The sequence below is a fragment of the Rattus norvegicus genome, chromosome 10 (assembly GCF_021556685.1).
Source record: "Rattus norvegicus strain SHRSP/BbbUtx chromosome 10, alternate assembly SHRSP_T2T, whole genome shotgun sequence".
In the NCBI taxonomy this organism is placed as follows: Eukaryota; Metazoa; Chordata; class Mammalia; order Rodentia; family Muridae; genus Rattus; species Rattus norvegicus.
Window position 1 is genome coordinate 93,549,946 of NC_141543.1, and position 18,041 is coordinate 93,567,986.

General features: G+C 56.2%; 1 protein-coding gene across 8 annotated transcripts; it reads right to left on the minus strand.

Annotated features, from left to right (window-relative positions):
* Positions 1 to 1,396: 1,396 nt before the first annotated feature.
* Ubtf (upstream binding transcription factor) lies at positions 1,397 to 17,301 on the minus strand. Of its 8 annotated transcripts, none has more exon segments than NM_001127690.2 (21): positions 1,397 to 3,720; positions 3,815 to 3,958; positions 4,049 to 4,120; positions 4,212 to 4,259; positions 5,102 to 5,291; positions 5,383 to 5,471; positions 5,841 to 5,951; positions 6,038 to 6,193; positions 6,544 to 6,699; positions 6,800 to 6,913; positions 7,005 to 7,046; positions 7,338 to 7,479; positions 7,604 to 7,737; positions 8,086 to 8,196; positions 8,539 to 8,659; positions 8,918 to 8,982; positions 11,102 to 11,257; positions 11,352 to 11,435; positions 11,953 to 12,128; positions 13,453 to 13,577; positions 15,918 to 16,060. In NM_001127690.2, coding segments are annotated over 20 exon segments (2,295 nt in total). In that variant the 5' UTR covers positions 13,511 to 13,577; positions 15,918 to 16,060; the 3' UTR covers positions 1,397 to 3,594.
* Positions 17,302 to 18,041: the final 740 nt, after the last annotated feature.

The following is an 18,041-nucleotide window of genomic DNA, read 5'->3' on the forward strand; positions in this document are numbered from 1 at the left end:
AACCATAGAAATATAGCTTCCGGGGTTGGAGATTTAGCTCAGTGGTAGAGCGCTTACCTAGGAAGCGCAAGGCCCTGGGTTCGGTCCCCAGCTCCGAAAAAAAAGAACCAAAAAAAAAAAAAAAAAAAAAAGAAATATAGCTTCCATACCTCTTATCAGCACAATGGGACTGTGGATGGACAAGCATCTAAAGCATCTACAGGACGGGGGAAAATGTGGCCAAACTCACCCTTTTCACCAGGTTCTCAAGTCCCATAATGCTTTAATCCATTTCTGAGGGACAGTCTCCTGTAATCATATCATCTCCTGGAAGTCCCACTTCATGGGGCTGAGACAGATGGCTCAGCAGGTAACACCACACACACACACACACACACACACACACACACACACACACACACAAATTTTTAAAATGTCCCACCCCTTCACTACTGTTTTCATTGTAACCCTCAACTTGAGTTTGGAGGAGACAGAAAGCAGTGCCTGCAGATGCCCCCTTTTATTTGGGGAGGCAATCTCGCTTCATAGCCCAGGTCGGTTTTGAACGCATGGCTCTTCTCTAACTTCGGCCTCTGGAGTGCCGAGATTTAAGGCATGTGATACCATGCCTGCCTGGTTGGATAAACCCTTTTGGATGTCTTCCTGTGGGTAAAAACTAGAGGTTCAGGAGAGATACATGAAAACCAGGAAGAATGACTAGCGAGGGCTATCTGAAGCAGTCAGGGAGTGGGGCATGAGCAAATGTCCCCTGGAGTAATGCTTACGCTAATGACTGGAGAGCAGACTCTGGGGAATGAGTGGGGACTTCTGAAGTGCGGACAGGAACTGAATGAAGTGTGGAGCGGCATCAATGGGGAGCTTTTTGCATAGGTCCACTTTTCATCCAGCTCCCTGTCCAGGAACCTAGTCCAAGCCTGTGCCCGCAAGGCAGGTCTTAATCCAGACAGTAAGTCCTCTGCTTCCAGCAAGTTCCCGTCTGGGTAAAGTTAAGGGAGTCACAGCTAAGCCTGGCTCTTCCTAAGCCATCTAAACGGGCTTGCAAGGCCTGGATGAAGCCTTCACCCCAGTGGTTAATTATGTTTCCTAAAGCAGCTGAAAACATCTACTCTGTAACTTCCCTAGCCCAAGTGAACAGGGAACTGAGAAAGCTTGGGAACAAAGAGGAAGGTAGGGGGGTTGGGGATTTAGCTCAGTGGTAGAGCACTTGCTCAAGGCCCTGGGTTCGGTCCCCAGCTCCGGAAGAAAAAAAAAAAAAAGAGAAAGGTAGGTCACCTGTAGAAATCTTCAGGAAAATGGCTCCAGAAAGGACAAGCTGATTTCATCAAGGGCTTTATGTCAAGTCTGTTATTGGGTCACCCTGCCACCCACTTACTTATTCCAGTGACCAGACGAAAAGTCAAACCTTTGTTTCTCACTTTATTATACAAAAAAAAAGGAAAACAAAACCTCCACGGCCGGCCTTAATCTGGGACAGTCATGTTTAAGCCGCTCCCACGGTACAAATATTCAAGTGTGGTGGTTGTTGAAACCTACAAAATACTCCTTAAATATTAGAAAAAGAAGGGTCCCAGTGCTGAAATATACCCTGGGCAACCTCTGACAGCACCAACACCCCCCACCCCCAGTCCTGTCTGTAAGAATTTCCCAATACTTGAAATGGGAGGAACACATGTCGTGTTCAAAGTTGTTTCTAAGTGAAAACACATTTCACTCAAGTGTAACAGTCCGGGGTGTTCAAACAAGGAATTGGGGTTCTCTGTGCAAGCCCTCTCGGGAACATAAGACCCTGGTACTAAATTGTAGAATAAGGACCGTGTATGTATGTGTGTGGCTGGGGTGGGGAGGGGATAGGAGGGAGTCTTCTCTTTAGGAATCTCCACCACACAGTCCAGGTCTTTGCCTTCAAGGACAGGCAGCTGGGCTGCAGGCTTTCTGTGGAGAGCCTACTTTCCACCCCTGGCTTTCATTCAAGAGGCAAAAGGTGGGGCAGCACAAAACCCAACTGCATGAACAAAAAAATCTGGCCAACATAGTAAGAATGAAAATCACCACAGGTAAGGTGACTTGGCTTAGAAAGTCAAGGGGCTGACCCTAGAAGGTCCAAAGCTACTAACAAGGGGTAGAGGACCAGTTGCACAAAGTACTTTCTGCAGCCCCGTCCCCAGATTACAGGGGTGGAGGCAGGAGAGGGGGAGCAGACCTGAGAAATCAAAGGAAATGGGGGGTGGGGGGTGGCCAGAGGACATGGGGCAAGGCAGGGAACATGTAGGTAAAAGATCTCAGGACACATCCTGAAGCCCAGGGGATCAGAGAAAAGCTTTTAAGGCTCACACCATGGTCTGTCCCTCCCACTTTCCTGCTGGACAGCACAGACCTGCAGCAGCTTAGGGATACATGGCCTTGGCAGAGGCAAACTCGTATAGGAAGCATCAGGTGGTTTCTGTGCCCTGCACCATGGACACAGAGGGCAGGCACAGTGGAAGATTGCAGGGAGGGGCAGCCTTGGTTTGTTCCTGCTAGGGGCATCATCTCCCATCCCCCTTTACCAACCCTTTTTCCAGATTCAAAGAGGCCGGTTCTAGGATAGATACAAACACACACACACACACACACACACACACACACACTCTTACACTTTCTCTCTTATCCACCGGTGCACCCATGCTCTATCTGTCTGAATGTCTTTCACACACACACACACACACTCACTCACTCTCCTATCCACAGGTACACCCATGCTCTGTCTGTCACACTCACACACATATACTCTGTCCTATCCACAGGTGCACCCATGCTGTATCTGTTTGTCTGTCCTGTCTCTCTGCCACACACACACACACACACACACACACACACACACAGTGCTTCACACACATCCTACGCATATCAAGACCATTTTTTAAGTCTCAATCCACCCCACCCCAAGCCCTCCCACTCCCAGAAATGACAACAGAGACGGCAGCCGAGATCGGTAGGAAACGTCTCGTTGACAGCTCAGAGCTTAAAAAAAAATATATACACATATATAAAAAACACTCTGCCCCTCCCCCACGAACGGGTCCTGGCAGCTCCTTCCTGCAGGGGCAGGGAAGAGGGACACGGACGCTGCCTGCTTTCTCGAAGGCAGCACCTTTCTCCCCCTCCGGTTCAATGTGGGGGTCCAGGTGGCAAGCCCGTCTGGGAAGGCCCCCCTGAACATCCACCTTGCGGCAGGCTGCAGACTCGGAGGGCCTCACCAAACTCTTTAGAACACGCTCCCACCCCCAAACTCTCCGGTCCACTGTCCATGCCGGAACTGCAAGTGCAGAAGAGGGGCGGGGCGGGCCGGTCCAGTGCTGGCTCAGTCTGATGGTTGTTGTCCCTGGAGAACCTCTGCAGCTGACGCTCCAAGGCTGCAGAGTCCTAGCCTGGGCTCACGCAGCCTCCTACCCCACTGAATTTTTTTTTTAAAGGAAAGAAAGAAAGTGGGGGAGTCTGGGGGGGACAGGGGACAGAACATAGGGGGAGACAAAGGTGGTCAGTTGGGGAGGTAAGCTCTGCAGCGGCTCTCCTTGGCTGCCTGCCTGCCCGCCTGCCTGGGGTGGAGGCGGAGCCTCAATTGGAGTCAGAATCTGAGGAGTCCCCTGAAGATGAGGAGCTGGAGCTACTGCCCTCAGATTCGTTGTCTTCATCCTCGTCGTCATCCTCGTCGTCATCCTCGTCGTCGTCATCATCCTCATTCTGGGAGAATAAAAACCCCCGTAGTCACCACCGGGCCCTCCCTGTACTACTCTACGACCCTCCCTCCCACCACGCCATGGACCCGCCCACGCACCTCATCCCCGTCCTCGCTTTCATCTTCACTGCTCGACTCAGAAGAATCCCCACCGTCCTCGGACGAGTCGCCGTTCTCATCATCTTCCTCTTCCTCCTCGTCGTCATCATCATCATCTTCCTCATCGTCGTCTTCCTCTGACTCCTGGGAGGTGTGGAGGCATCAGCAGCCGGATACATCCACCTTGCCGGACCCTGCCCAAAGCCACCCGCTCATTTTGGAGGAGCTCCTTACCGACTTGGACTGCAGGGTGGTCCGGCTAGACTTGGGGTTTGGGCCTCGAAGCTTAGTCATGTTCTTACGTTTCTGACAGAAAGGATGGGAAGAGAGCGGAAGTGAGTCCCAGCCCCTGCAGAGTCCCCCCAACCTCCCCCACCACTGCCTTGCTCATGCTCACATTGGAGATGTATTCTTTGTATGCTGCGCGGTCCTGGGGAGATAGGCTCTGGGGAGAGAGAACTGGGGATTAGATCAACCCCGTCCTGTGGCTGGCTGCATATGCAGACGTTCACTGGGCAGAGCCCCCATCTATCTCGACACTCAACCTCCTATACTTTGGGTCCCTGCAGAGAGCTCTTAGGGGCTCAGAACATAGCTCCTGATTCTGTCACAAGCACTGTTCTGAAGTATCCTGAATCGAATTTTCTTTTCTTTTTTTTTTCTTTTCTTTTTTTCGGAGCTGGGGACCGAACCCAGGGCCTTGCGCTTACTAGGCAAGCGCTCTACCACTGAGCCAAATCCCCAACCCTCTGAATCGAATTTTCATAGCAACCCCCACCCCCTGCCCCCAAACCGCTATGTCCGAACTGTAGCTCTGCACTTTCGGCTTCTTTAACTGCAAAGTCTCCCCCATGACTCACGAGGCCTAGCATTAACCCTACCCAGACCCAAGTCTTTGAGCCATGGTCGAAATGACAGAGACTGACAAAATTCTTGAACATTTCATTCCCGCCATCTCTCTGGGTCTTTGGTTAACCTATTTTGAGTGACAGGCAATTCTCCCTGGACAGATCTGACCATTCAACCAAAGCCATGGAGACTGCCAGAGACTGACAGCCTAGCCAGGTCCTAAAAGTCTCCTGGTCTTGACTGGAAGGAAGAACATGCAGTCTACTTGAAATTTCTACTATGTGACCTTGGCAAATGATTTAATTCCTTGGCTTGCTTAGCTTTGAGAATGTCAGTACCCATTGCCCTGCAGGCCTCGGAATTGCTGTAGAGTTATGAACAAGGACGGCTCAAGCGACCCTCCCTCCCCTTCCAAGGTGCACGGCCCCTCTCTCTCACCTTGACCCAGAGGTCCAAGTGCACCTTGTACTGCCTCTGCTGTTCCTCAGCCAGCTTCTTATAGTGCTCCTTCTGGCTCTGGGAGATGCGCTGCCAACGGCTGCCGATCTCCACCATGCGCTCCTTGAGTGGCAGGTGATTTAGTTCCCCATTGGACAGCAGCTCCTGGGAGAACTTCTGGTAACCGTTCCTGCAGCATGGGTGACAGGTACAGTCAGGGTCCTAAGTGAGTCCCCCTCTAGTTGGGTCTACACCAAGAGTGGCTCGAGCTTCAGGCTTACATAGGCGGTTTCTTGGGCTCTCCCTGGAACTTCATCTTCTTGGAAGAGTTCGTAGCAGCTGGAGGGGCCCGCATCTCACTTAACTCTCTCTGTGGAGAGACACGGAAAGGTCCCATTGACACCCACACTCCCCACCCCACCAGCAGGGGAGAAACTGCATGGGATAAAAAGCAGGAGGATCGGAGGTTGGTAGTGGTAGCCAGTTGGGATCTAGTGCAAGACTCTTCTTGAAGCAACTGCTGAACAAAGTCTACATCAAGAGGACCATTTCGAATTGCTTTTTGAATGAAGTAGGGTCCTCTCAGGAATCACCCAAGAGCCTAGAACCTTGACTCCCGCCTACCCTACGACAGGCCGGAAGTTAGAGACACTGGCTCAGGGCCCAAACCAAAGCTGGCCCTTCTGACCCAGCAGCCGTTTATTGACATGGCGGCAGCCCAGGCCCCTCCCCCACCCACCTCATATCGTTTTTGGTCTTCTGCAGCCTTCTTAATCCACATGAGCTTCTCCTTCTTCTCCATGTTGTTCCACGTCATCTCCATGGCTTTCAAGGCTTTCACCCGGTCATTCTAAGATACAAACCAGGGGTGTATCAGTTGTGGGAGGGGTTCTGTTGCTGGAGACCATAAACCAATCCTTCGTCACTCTCTGCTACCTTAAAGCGGGCCAGATAGTCTCCGATGACACTCTGCTGCCAGATCTCCTCAGCTCTCTTGGGCGACTCTGGCAACTTGCCCCTATCTTCACGCTCTCCACCAGGCTTCCTCTCGGACTGTGCCTTCAGCGCGGCCTCCCGGGCCTTATATTTAGCCTATAGAAAAAGCAAGGACATTAGCATTAACGCCACCCCTAGGGGGCGCGCTAAGCCCGCCCAGCATTTGAAGCAGGCTCCCTGTTAGGAGGGCGGGGCCGGCAGAAGCCTTGGGCAGCAGTGACGTCCCTTAGGCTCCGCCCCAACCATGAGGCAGCTCTCCGAAGGAGCAACAACCCAGGCTGAAAGCTTCCCTTCTTCCGGCTCTCTAGGCTCCCGCCCCAGCATATCTGAGTCTGGGCACACGTGTGATCCACTTTGGGTGCGGGGGAGCGGCTTTAAACGCGCGCATGAAAGTGGCCCAGGAGACCCTTAGAGAAGATTAATGGAGGTTTCTCCAAAGGCCTGACCTTCTTCTTCTCGGACAAGTCGTTCCACATGCGGGCCAGCAGGCGGGTCAGCTCACTTTCTGAGAGCTCAGGTCGTTCCTCCTGAAGCTGCCTTCTCTTCTCCTCTGAGAAGATGAACATGGCAGACACAGGCCGCTTGGGCTTCTCCGAACCACCCTAAGGGAAACACAGAGTATCAAAGGTACAAGAGCCATTAGCTTCACTTGAGCGGCTCCATCCCAGTCCCCGTCTGTCCCCACTGTCTTGTGGCACTCACTTTGCCACCTTCCTGTGAAGGCTTCTTGGAGGCTGGACTGGTGGTCTGCTTCTTATTGATGTTCAACATCTTCTCCTCTCCCAGGACCCGCTGCTGCTCTTCCTCTGGCAAGCTCTGGGTAGGAATAAGGACATGAGGCTGCAGCAGGCAGGCTTCAAATGCCTCCAAATGCACCCTCCGCCCACCTCAAGGTGGTGCTACTCACCTCAAGGAACCGCAGCAGCTCCACTTCATAATCTTTCTTTTTCTAGAAAAGTAAGGGGATTCAGTCAGTTGGAGACAGCCTCCATTACTCTGGGGCAGTAATCCTCAGTGGGCCCCTAGGGACTGGGTGTAACCTTCTCACCCCCTGACAATGGCAGCCAAGAGGCCTGAGCAATCTACTTTGACAGACAGGGAGGCTGAGCACAAGCTGAAAGCAGGTAGCCAAGGCACCTGTAATCAGTGATTAACTGAGCCCAAGTAGGGCAAACCTCATGCTTGAATCCCCAAGTCAAGACCCAGAGATCAGGGTGGCCTGGCCCCTGCCCTTGCGCACCTGGTCACACTTCTTGTGATAAGCATCCTTTTCCTTCTGGGAGAGCAGCTTCCACTGCTGGCTGCATAGCACCATGCGCTCTGTGCTGGGCACATCCTTCATGTTTGCCATGAGCTCTGCACAGTACAGGGAGTAGCTGTTCCTACAGAATCCAGAGGGAGGCATGCCCATGAGCGAATGGACAATAGGTCATCAGGAGGCCGAGTTCAAGTTCTTCACTAACTCCCCGACTGCCCACGAGCCCACCCACCCAGGGCAGTGCTCACGGAGGTGGCTTGGTGGGTCGTCCATCAAATTTGTCCTTGAGCTGGCGTTCGGCCTTAGTGAGGGTAGACTTGGTGATACCTTCCTCGCTGATGTTTAGCTCAGGGTGCTTCTGGATATAATCACGCATAATCTCCTGCAGAGTGAGGTAGGAGAGCGGAGGGTAACGGGGTGTGGGGTTAGCTGGGACACCATAAGGGGGAGAGCCGCTGGGGAGGGGGAGGCAGGGAGCAAAGCTGGGGATGGCCGAGTGTCTGTGTGTCTGCTGTGTCATTTGCAATATGGTGTCCTGCTCTGCCCTAGCCTGAGATCTCTCGGTGGGATGGGGCTCGTGAGATGGTAGGGGCAGAGGCGAGGGGCCCAAAAGGCCCCTCCCTCAATAGAAGGTCAGGGAACCACTGCCACGTGCAGAATGCAGTGGCACAAGTCAGAGGGCAAAGGCTCGTGAAGAGCCGGATGGGGAGGAGCGCAGCGGAAGCCTAACCTCGTACTCCTTCCGCTGCTCCAGGGCCTTATGAATCCATTTCAGCCTCTTTTTGTCCGAGAGCTGAGACCACTGCTTCCCCAGGGAGTCCTTCACCTCCTTCGTAGTGGCCTGCAAACCAAAAGCCGTCAGACACACACAGGCAGCCAGGGGCAGGGGAGGGGGGGAGAGGGGCACAGAGGCCCCGCCCCCTCGGGCCACAGGAGGTCACGCAAGTGTCCACCACAGGCTAGGAAGGTAGGGTGGAGAGGCAGGGATCCGCCTTGGTGCAAGGGACAGGCTCACACACACGCTCATTCGCACGCCAGCTGGCCCAGGCCCTGTCCATGCAATACCCGCCCTGGGGAGGGGCCTCCTCTCCTGCTCCCCTGCACCAGACCCAGCCACCAGGCGCGGCTCCCCCCTTGCCACCGCCGTGTGCCCTCCACCCCTACCCTTTGGCCAGACACTCACATCCGGCCGCACTTTGAGATACACCTTCTTCTCATGGGTGTACCACAGTTGCTGGGGAGTTTTGGGCTTCTCGGGGATGTCCGACTTCTTGGCATTCTGGATAAGGTCAGGGTGATCCTCCCTAGCCAGGGGACCGGAGTAAGGGTCAGCAGGGGACACCGCTTTAGGGCAGACCCCAACTAGCTGCCCAAGGTAGGCCTTTTAGGTCTTCCTGCGGGAGCTCGGTGGAAGTCAGTGGCTGGCGACCTGTCCCTGCCCCTGAACCTGACACTACAGTCTACATAAGACTTCCAGGGTTCATGGACGGTCAGTTCTAGTCTCTCCAGCCAATATGTTTAACCTACCACACCCAATGCCCCATAGCCCTCCTCTGCCTTACCTGAATCGGGCCAGGTTTCGCTCGAACTCCTGTTTCTCCCTCTGGAAGTCCTGAATATATTTCATCTGAGGGGAGGAGGGGATGGGGTCATCCAGGACCCAAGGCCTACTTCACCCAGATCTAGAAAAAGCCACCCTCCTCTCTGACTGCCTTGCTTCCTGCTAATATTTTAGATGTTTGGCTCCTCTGCTTCCATGAGTTGAGCTTACGTTAGGCTTGGTGACTAACAGCCAGACTTAACAGTGAGATTTACAGGGAGACTCCCAGACACCCATCACCGTATTATAAGACAGAATGTCCCAGAAGTCAGGGGACATCAACCATTAGGTGAACAGTAACAGGTAAGACTACCCAGCTTTCTCAGATACCACAGAACTCTGAGTCTCATGGATCTCTGGCTGCCGTTGCTCTCTCTTTCCAGCCCTCTGAGGCAGCTGATGTTGGTCTGTGCGCTCGCGCTCTCTCTCTCTCTCTCTCTCTCTCTCTCTGGGCTGGCTAACAGCACCAGGAAGGCTAAATTTTGTTTCTAAGGCAGCAGAGGATATTGCTGAAGGGGCACAAAATGAGTTCTTATAACACAAATCACCTCCCAATAGATGTCCTAAATTTGGAGTTTCTTTCCCATCCATGACCTCTGGGCCTCCAGCATTTCTCATATTCCTGGTCACTATCCCCTTCTGCCTCATCCCTTCCTCTAGGCTCCTGGAGCCCTAGGCTTTTAGAACCCCTCCCTCCTTTTATACCTCCTCTTCCCTCTTGCATAACATCCATTTCTCCTTCCTTCCTCTCCCAATTCTAGGTCAAGATAGCACCCAAAAGGACCAGAGAGAGGCTCACACCAGAACCAGACTCCTCCTTGTAAGATACACCAGGCGCAAGGAAGGAGGCAGCGCCTTTTCACCACGAGCCCCAATGGAAACCAGAAGCAGCACGGCCTCCTTGGGGCATTCAGTCTTCCTCAGAGAGGAACTAACAAGGCCATCTCAAGGTTCACCTTCCACACCTCAATCAGGAGTATTGATGTGACTTACCCGAAGGGCCACACACAGCTGACTAGCAATAATAAGACAGGCCCAGATCATTGCGTCCATGCCTAAGCTTTCTCTACTCAATTTCTCTGTCCCTCTCTGGTTCTGCTTCTTAGCCTCTCTCCCTCCTATCCCTCAGGGGTTTGGTGGTATATGTAGTCACTGACCCAAGTCCTCACCCATGGGGTCAACTGCAGCCCTGCCAAGTTAATGCTACTCAGGCTTGGGTACGGACCACACACAGCTGGTTTTACCCAACCAGGCCTATTCCACTTTGGATTTAGCAATAAGGGCATGTGAGTACTCAGCCAGATAATTTGGAAAAATGGCTACTCGGTAATGTTGAATGGTGCCATCTCTGAGGGTCTTGCTATGTCCAACCGTGTCCTTTGCCCACCAGTGTACCTTGCTGCCCTTCGCTGACACCCTTGCCTGGTCTCATCACCCAGCATCTCCTCTTGGTGTTTAGTTCCCTTCTATCCCATTTCTTTCATGTGTTGAACTCCCTTCAATATTTTGCTTCCAGGGAACCTCCTGAGCCTGTCTTTGGCTTTATCTGCCGCTGCCCAGGAGGTTCGGACAACTTTACCTAAAGGGATACAACCTGGAGAACCTGGACACTTTTGTAGGAGGAAGCAGCCTGAGGCAGGGAGACCCAGTGTACCCTTGTACTTGGGGAAGCAAGCTCACTTACATGACGGGGCGGGGGGGGGGAGAGCACTGTAGGCGGCTCGAGTGTGCTCCAGCATCATTAGATAAGACCCAAGATACTCAGCACTCCTGTGCCCCGATTCCTTGCTCAGGACAATCAATCAAACCCCTTTCCTGGGGTCTCTTGTCTACTCAAGTTATCACAGTGGGTAGAGAACAGCCGCACAGATTCACAGGGAGTGTGACTGTTTGGCTGTGGGGTACAGGAGCAGTCTGAATGCCTTCAGGGTCCTTCCCTGCGGTGGGTGCTGTCTGACCATGTGTGGGCCAGGTGGGGACAGGTACCACGGTGACCTCCAAAACCACCACACTGTTGTGTTGACTCATCCGGGCCCTTGATGTGGAGTCCCTTCTGTCCCTACCCCACTGACCTGCCCACCCCAACTAGATGCTCCCACCAGAAAGCATCTCTACCCTCCCACATCGGAGCCTCTCCCTCCCCCACCTTCTTCTTCTCTGGAAGCTCCTTGTATTTCTTAGACAGGATCTTAGTCAGGTCCAGGTTGCTCATCTCAGGGTGGAGTTTCGCGTACTTGGCCCGCTTCTCCATGAAGAAGCGGAAGTAGGGGGTGAGAGGTTTCTTTGGAAAATCCGGGTGTTTCTGGAACAAAGGAAAGTGTCACTAGATGCCACCCATTCTTTAAACCCCTCTTGCCTGACCCCTGACCCCTGAGCTTCTCCTCCTGGTAACTCACCTTGAGTTTTTTGCCTTTGTAAGGGTTTTTAACATGTTCCTGAGCATCAAGGATCAATTCTGTCAAAGTACGGAACTTCCTTACCTGGAGGGAGGAAGTGGGGAGAGAGGAATTTGGGAAACACCACTCCATAGCACAACGTTTCCAACGCGATCACTACCCTCCACCACAGAGTTCAATGAAGGAAACAAAGCAACAGCATACACTGCAGACAACTTCTGACCCAGAGGGGCTAGCTCATGCCTGCCGCAGAGGCCCATGTAGCTGGGACACACCTACAAGCAGTCAGGGACTGATTTCCGTGTGGCTTCTGTGCCTACATCTCATTCAACCCTTAGAGCTGTTTGGGCCATAGAAGTCCAGGACAGTAAGTACCCAAGGCTACCTAGAAGACTGTGGTAGAACTGTGAGCTCTAGGCTGTTGGTGTCACCCAGGCCACTTTTTCCCATAGGGCATGAACTAAGAGCTGACGGATGAACCTGGGAACACCTTCTGTCCAAAGTGACAGGTTTGCCTCCTCCTCCCCATTTTCTCGGAGATAAAAAAGCACACGCAGATACGGTGTTATTTACACGGGTCAAAAAAGTGGGAAGCCGTTACCTCGTTAGAAATCTCCACCCATTTGAGCTTGCACATATCTCCTGAAAAATCCTTAAATGCGACTTTTTCCCAGTCCATATGCGACTCTGTGGTCTTGAACTTGGAGCTGTCATTGGATGGAAGGTTGTTCTTCATGCATTCCAGCAAAGTTAGCATATCTTCCTGGGACCAGCGGTCTGTGACATGTAAGAAAAGTCTTGACACTGGTCCACACCCTTCTCCTGACCTGTTCCCCAGCCTCTGAGTTCAGTCCCTGCTCCCCCAAAGTCCTCGTTTGCGTCTCATGTGAACCCATCCATCTTTAGACAAAGGTTCAGCCCTAAATAAATAACTGTAGTCCTACTAGATCAGGGCAGGGACTCTGGACCAGAGAGAGGACCACCATACTTAGCTTACACTAGGAGTCCTGTCTTGCTTATCTCAAAGCAATCACTTCTAACACGCTAGGCTGCCATGGGTCCCTATTTACAGTATGAGATGATTTAGGGCCCTATGATAAAAGGCTCATCAGAAAGGGAGGGAACCAGGGAAGGAACGTATCTAAATGTGGTCATACTCTCTGCTGTTATCAAACAAGCAAGGCCTGAGGTTGGGGTGTGAGTAGTAAGGCACTCCATGAGGACGTTTTTTTCCAGCACAGCTGGAGAGCAACATTAAAGTTATACACGCCATCACCTGCCTCCCTCAGTCACTTTAAGGAAGACCAAAGCAGAATTTCTGGCAGTTAAGAGAGATGGCATTCAAACATCAGAACCGTACACGGAAGTTCTGAGAAAAGGCAAGCAGAGTTCTCAGGGCCTTGCTCTCTGGAGAACCCCCGAATTCCAAGTTGCCATCTTAGCCCAATTATTTTCAGCTGCTAAAGTGCAGCCTAGAGACAGCTCAGAGCCTCTACAGGAGGGTGGCTGCAGCTATGGAAGCTGGGCTGGTGAAACCCATGGCTAGGAAGCAAAAGAGCTCTTGACTTTGATTTGCATCTAGTAACCTGGGCCGGGTTTCCACAGAAAAGGGTCACATGGACCCATAATCCTCTCTCCCCTGATGTCTCACAAGCATTGCCAGATGTTCAGCTTCATACCACCCTCCTCATAGACACCACTGACAGAGGCGGCTAGGGTCTAGACATCTGTAATTCCTATGGCTTGGAGCCGTAAACCAAAATACCCCTCCTTGCTTTCTCACCTGCCTCTGAATCTTATCTTCCCCCTTTCTCTATGGTGGGAACACAAGGCTTCAGGTTAAGAACCCAAGAAGGCTGGCTTGGAAGAGTCTCCCGTGTCCCTCATTCACAGCAAGAGAACGTAAAAAACACAAGTTCTATGCTCAAGGCCAAGTAATTTGGATTTGGCCAAACCCCCACTTGACAGATGCTTCACTTTCCAAGACTTAAGACTCTCTGCCAGTACACAGAACGAAGCCTAGAGGAACCTTTTAGGGGCTGGAGCGCTCATGTGTGAAAACAAGACAAGTTTGAAGAGAGCAGAAGCTGGGGACCCATACCTTGGCCTTTGGGGGCGGCCATTTCCAGGTCTGTGGGACAGTCGGCTTCTCCGTTCATTCTCCAGCTGTCCAGCCACCTCCTCGGTCGCGCTGGCCGGGCAACCCGGGGTCAAAGCCACCTCACCCTTTCGAAGAGATACCAAACCCACTCAGAGAGGCTGAGGAAAGGGACTTTCTATCCCACCCCCTCCCACATGGGAGGGGGCATAGGCCCACACTCTCAGCAAGACCGGATCAGGAGGCTCACAGACTTCATCGGTGGGTGTAGGAGTGAGCCCCACTCTTCCCTACCCCAGCCCCCAGAACCAGGCAGTGCCGCATGCGCCCTCCCCTGCCCACGCGAGAGACTGCTCCCAGCTCCCGCGTGCAGCTAGCTCCCGCCCTCCGGCCTCTTCCCCCCACCCGGGCAAAAAAAAAAAAAATCTCCTCCTCCTCCTCCTCCTTGAGCGCCCGCCCCGGGGAGGCCCCAGGCTGGAAGGCGGGGGAGGAAGGGCGGGTAAAGGGCGCGCGCGGGCACGGAAGCGGGCACGCGCCCGAGTCTCCTCCTCCCGCTTTCCCCCGGCCGGTTCCCCCCGCCTCCGCAACCCGGCGGGGACCCGGACGCAGCGCAGCCGCCGCCAGCCCGGGAGCGCAGCGGCCGGACCGCCCCCGGGGACCAGATCCGGATTCCCGCTGCTCCCCCCTCCCGACCTCCCAACGCGGTCCCCGCCTGTCCGGGCAGGCGAGCAGTCGGAGAAGCGGCCTAGCTTGTCCCCCGCCCCCGAACTACCCGGGGCCGGAGACGCCGCCACCGCCCAGCCATCCCGACACGTACGGAAGAAGCCCGGCGCAGATGCGCGACCGCGGCGGGAACGGCCGCCTCCTCCCCGAGTCTGCGGCCCAGCCCTGCCGGCGCCCCCGCCCCGGCCTCCGGGGAGCCGAGCCAAGCAGAGGGCGGGAGGACGGCGGCCGCGAGGCGGGGGCGCTTCGCTCACCGGCCCCGCCGCCCCCTCCGGCGGCCGGCGAGAACTGCGCCTGTCGGCCGGAGAAGCGCGGGCTCCTCCGCCCGGGGCCTCACTAGGGCCTCGCTTCCTGCCCTTCCCACCCCTGGCTCTCGGCGCCCTTCCCCGTGCCCCGATCAGCTCGTCTACAGTTCTCCCGGTATCGCCGCCCGGCGTCTACCGCACTCGCGGCTCGCTCCCTAGCCCCGGCGCACATCCTCCGCCGCCTCGGTTACCCGGCGCAGCGCGGCCTCTGAGCTCCCCGCTCCGGCGGCTCCCTTCCCGGCTCTGAGCGCGGCGCCCTCCCCCGCTCGGCCGGGCACAGCCGCAACTCCCTCCCGCGGCGGCAGCGGCTCCTCCTCCGGGCGCGGCGGCGGCGCTGGGGCGGCGGCTGCTGCTGCTGCTGTGGCGGCGGCGGCTGTGGCTGCTGCCTGCTGCTCCTCGCGGCGAAAAGCACAAAGCACAGCGCCCTCCGCCTGCAGGCAGCCCGCCCGCCCGCCCGCCGGCCCCGGCCTCAGCTCGCACACCCCCCGCCGCCGCAGCAGCCTCCGCCGCCGGAGCGGGGAGGAGGGAGAAGGGAGGAGGAGGAGCGGGAGGGGGGGCGGGAGAAGCGGGGCAGCGAGCGCGTCCTTCCCCGTAGAGCGCACACCGACCCCCGGGGAGCGAGCGCCAGCCCGCCCGCCTCGCCGGCTCCGCTCCCTCCCACAGCCTGCCCGGGCGGGCTCCGCGGGGGGCAGCTGGGAGGAGGGGCGGGCGCTGGGGGGACCCGGGCGGCCGAGGCGGAGGCAAGGAAGGAGGGGAGGGGGGTGGTGGTAGTGGCGGCGGCGGCTGCTGCTGTTGCTGCCGCCGGGGAAGGGGGGGCCGGGGCAGGGAGACACGCAGCCGCCCGGATGGCGGCGGGGCTGCGAGCCGAGGCGGGCGGGCAAGCAGGCGGCGAGAGCGACCTCGCCAGCCCCGCGGGGGAACTAGCAGGCTTGGCTGGCGCGGGAGGGAGGGCCGAGGTGCGGCGGTGGAGAGGGTGCCCAGCGAGCCTCGCGGGTGCCGGCAGCCCTGCTCTGGAGCTCTCTTCCAAGCTCTCCCTGCTTAAACTCCGCTTTCCGGCCTAGTCCTCATCTGCTCCCGCCTCCGAGAGCGGGCTATCGGCCACCCTGGTCCCCGGAGCGTGGCTACCAGCTTGGGACTCACGCTCCCCGGTCGCGTTGCGAGGTTTCGGCGCCTACCTCTAGGTTCCCTTAACGCCGAACAGCACCCGTGAAACTTAAATATATTCTTAGCCCCCTAAACAACAAAAATCTCTCTCATTCCTCCTCACACCCGGGAATCGGCCAGGAACGGCCGACTCCGCCGGAGGAGTCGCTCTGGGAGCCGGTTCAATCCAGCCCGGCGTGGCTCTCCAGGCCTTCCCGGGCGCGTGGAGCACGAAGATTGGCGCCGCCGGAGAGCAACCCCTTTCCCCCGAAATCCGCGGCACCGAGGCTTACTTACCGAGCGTGTGGGTGCTAGTAAGGGCCGGGGGCACCAGGCAGCACCACAGGCGGAAGAGCTGAGCCGCAGCTCCGCAGCTGCCGACGCCGGGGCAGCGAGTCTCCAGACAAAGCCCGAGATGGCGAAGCGGAGCGACGGCTAATGGCGAGCCCCACGCGCCGCGCTCCGCCCGCCCCGCTCCGCCCGCCCGCCCGCCTCGGCGCAGCGCAGCGCCGCTCCGAGCGCTCGCCCGTCAGAGCCGCCTTGGCGCCGCCGCCTCCCGGGCCGCCCCGGCCTCGCCTGTCCCCTCCGCCTCCTCCGGGCGGCTCAGCCTCACCCCCTTCCCTCCCACCGTTCTGGGGGGCTGCACGAAAATTTAAAAAAGGAATAATAAAAAATTTTTTTTCGTTTTTTCTTTTTTTTCTTCAAGGCAGACGTTTTTCGACATTTAGCTCTTATTTTGCTCCCAGCTCGCACTCACCTGCGGGGCCGCCGGCAGGGCTGGGGGCGGGGGTGCGCGGGGCTGGAGCCGCCGAGCGCGGGTTGAAAGCTAGCCAAGCTCTGCAGCGCCCGACCCGGGCGTGTACGCCGCCGCCAGTCCCCGCAGAGAAATCGTCCTCCTACCCCCGCCTCCATCGCTCTGCGTTTCTCTCCAATCAGCCGGTCGCTTGGCGGCTCCTCCAGTCTCCGGCCAAGCCAGCTGCCTAGAGCGAGCTCCGCTCCATCTGCTCGCCCGACTCCTCGCTCTCCTGCCGGGGCGGGCAAGGCAGCTTGAGGCCGGAGGGGGATCTGTAAGGGATCCTGCCTGCTCCCGCTCCCATTGCTTCATCCCCGCTGTCTCCTGCCTCCTCCTCCTCCTCCTGCGTTTTTCCAACTCTCCCCTGTCGCCACTGGTGTGTGTCTGAGTGTGTGCGCAGGTTTTTTTTTTTTTTTTTTTTATTGCTTTGCTTTTGCAACCCTGAAGCTAAAGCGGGGTGGGGGCGAAGGGGGATGTTACAAAAACGAAAAAGAAAAAATAAAGAGGCTCTTAGGTTTGCAACATATGGAAAGACCGGGGGAGCACCCCGCCTCGTTTGGTGCCGGGCGAGGGCCTTCCGGATTTCAGAGCGAGTCTTTGGTTGTTCTCGATGCCAGCCCCCATCTTCACTGGCCGAAGGATCCGAGGAGTTAAGAGCAAAAAGTTCGCCCCTGGGTTGTAGTAGGGTGTCAGTAGGAGTTGGGGAGATTTTTCAAGACGCAGCGGAGCGGTCATCCCTTCTACCCCGGGCTTCTGCAACTAGGCCGCGGCCGGGGTGGGGGTTTAGAGGAAAACCCCGCAGCGCTTGTGCGAAAGAACTGGAAGGGGGAAGTCGAACCGGGAACGGAGCTTCCTGCGTCTCCCCTCGGTCTCTGCTTCCAGTCGCCTGCTAGCTCCCCCTTTAATTTTTTTTTTTCTCCTTTCCTTTAATCTAATTTCTTCCAACTCCACCTTTGTTGTTACCGGCGTCACGCCTGGATCAGCCAATCCCCTCCTCGCAATCAGCTTGTCAAAAAGGGTTGGCCAGCCCTAAGAAAGGAGGCCGCGGGCGCTGCCCCCCACTCCGGCGGCTACGGGGAGCCCAGAGGAGAGCTCAGCACCCCGGACCTAAGGCAGGATCGATAGCCCGGCAATTGCGGGTCTAGCTTCCCGCTTTCCACCATCCGGCAAGTCTAGGGAGGAAAGGCCTGGGCGTGTACCGCATTCTAGCCTCCCACTGCCGTCGGCTCTAGTGGGTTTTACCTCCCCTGCTCGGCTGAAGGGCTATCAGTGTTAGATGTAGGGAGGCAGAAGGCAATGTGAAGGACGCTGGCTTCCACCAGCCCAGCCCCTTGGTTTGTGTCACCACCCCCAGGCCACGCCATTGCTCCTGGCTCCTCCGGCTGCCACAGTAACACTGCTGTTGCTCACGTCTCAGCCAGCTGGGTCGCACAGTCTCTTTGGACTATTTCTTGGCACACTGCCTTCTCTTGTCTCCTGGGAAAAGTGAGACTTCTTTCCCAGGATTTCCACACCCCACTTCTGCCACGTTGCATGAACTGAGATCTCCTGTGTTCGGTTCAGAAGAGCGGCATGTAGGAGAGGCAGATTAGCCATGATAATGAAGTTTGCTTTCAAGGTCTTTTCCT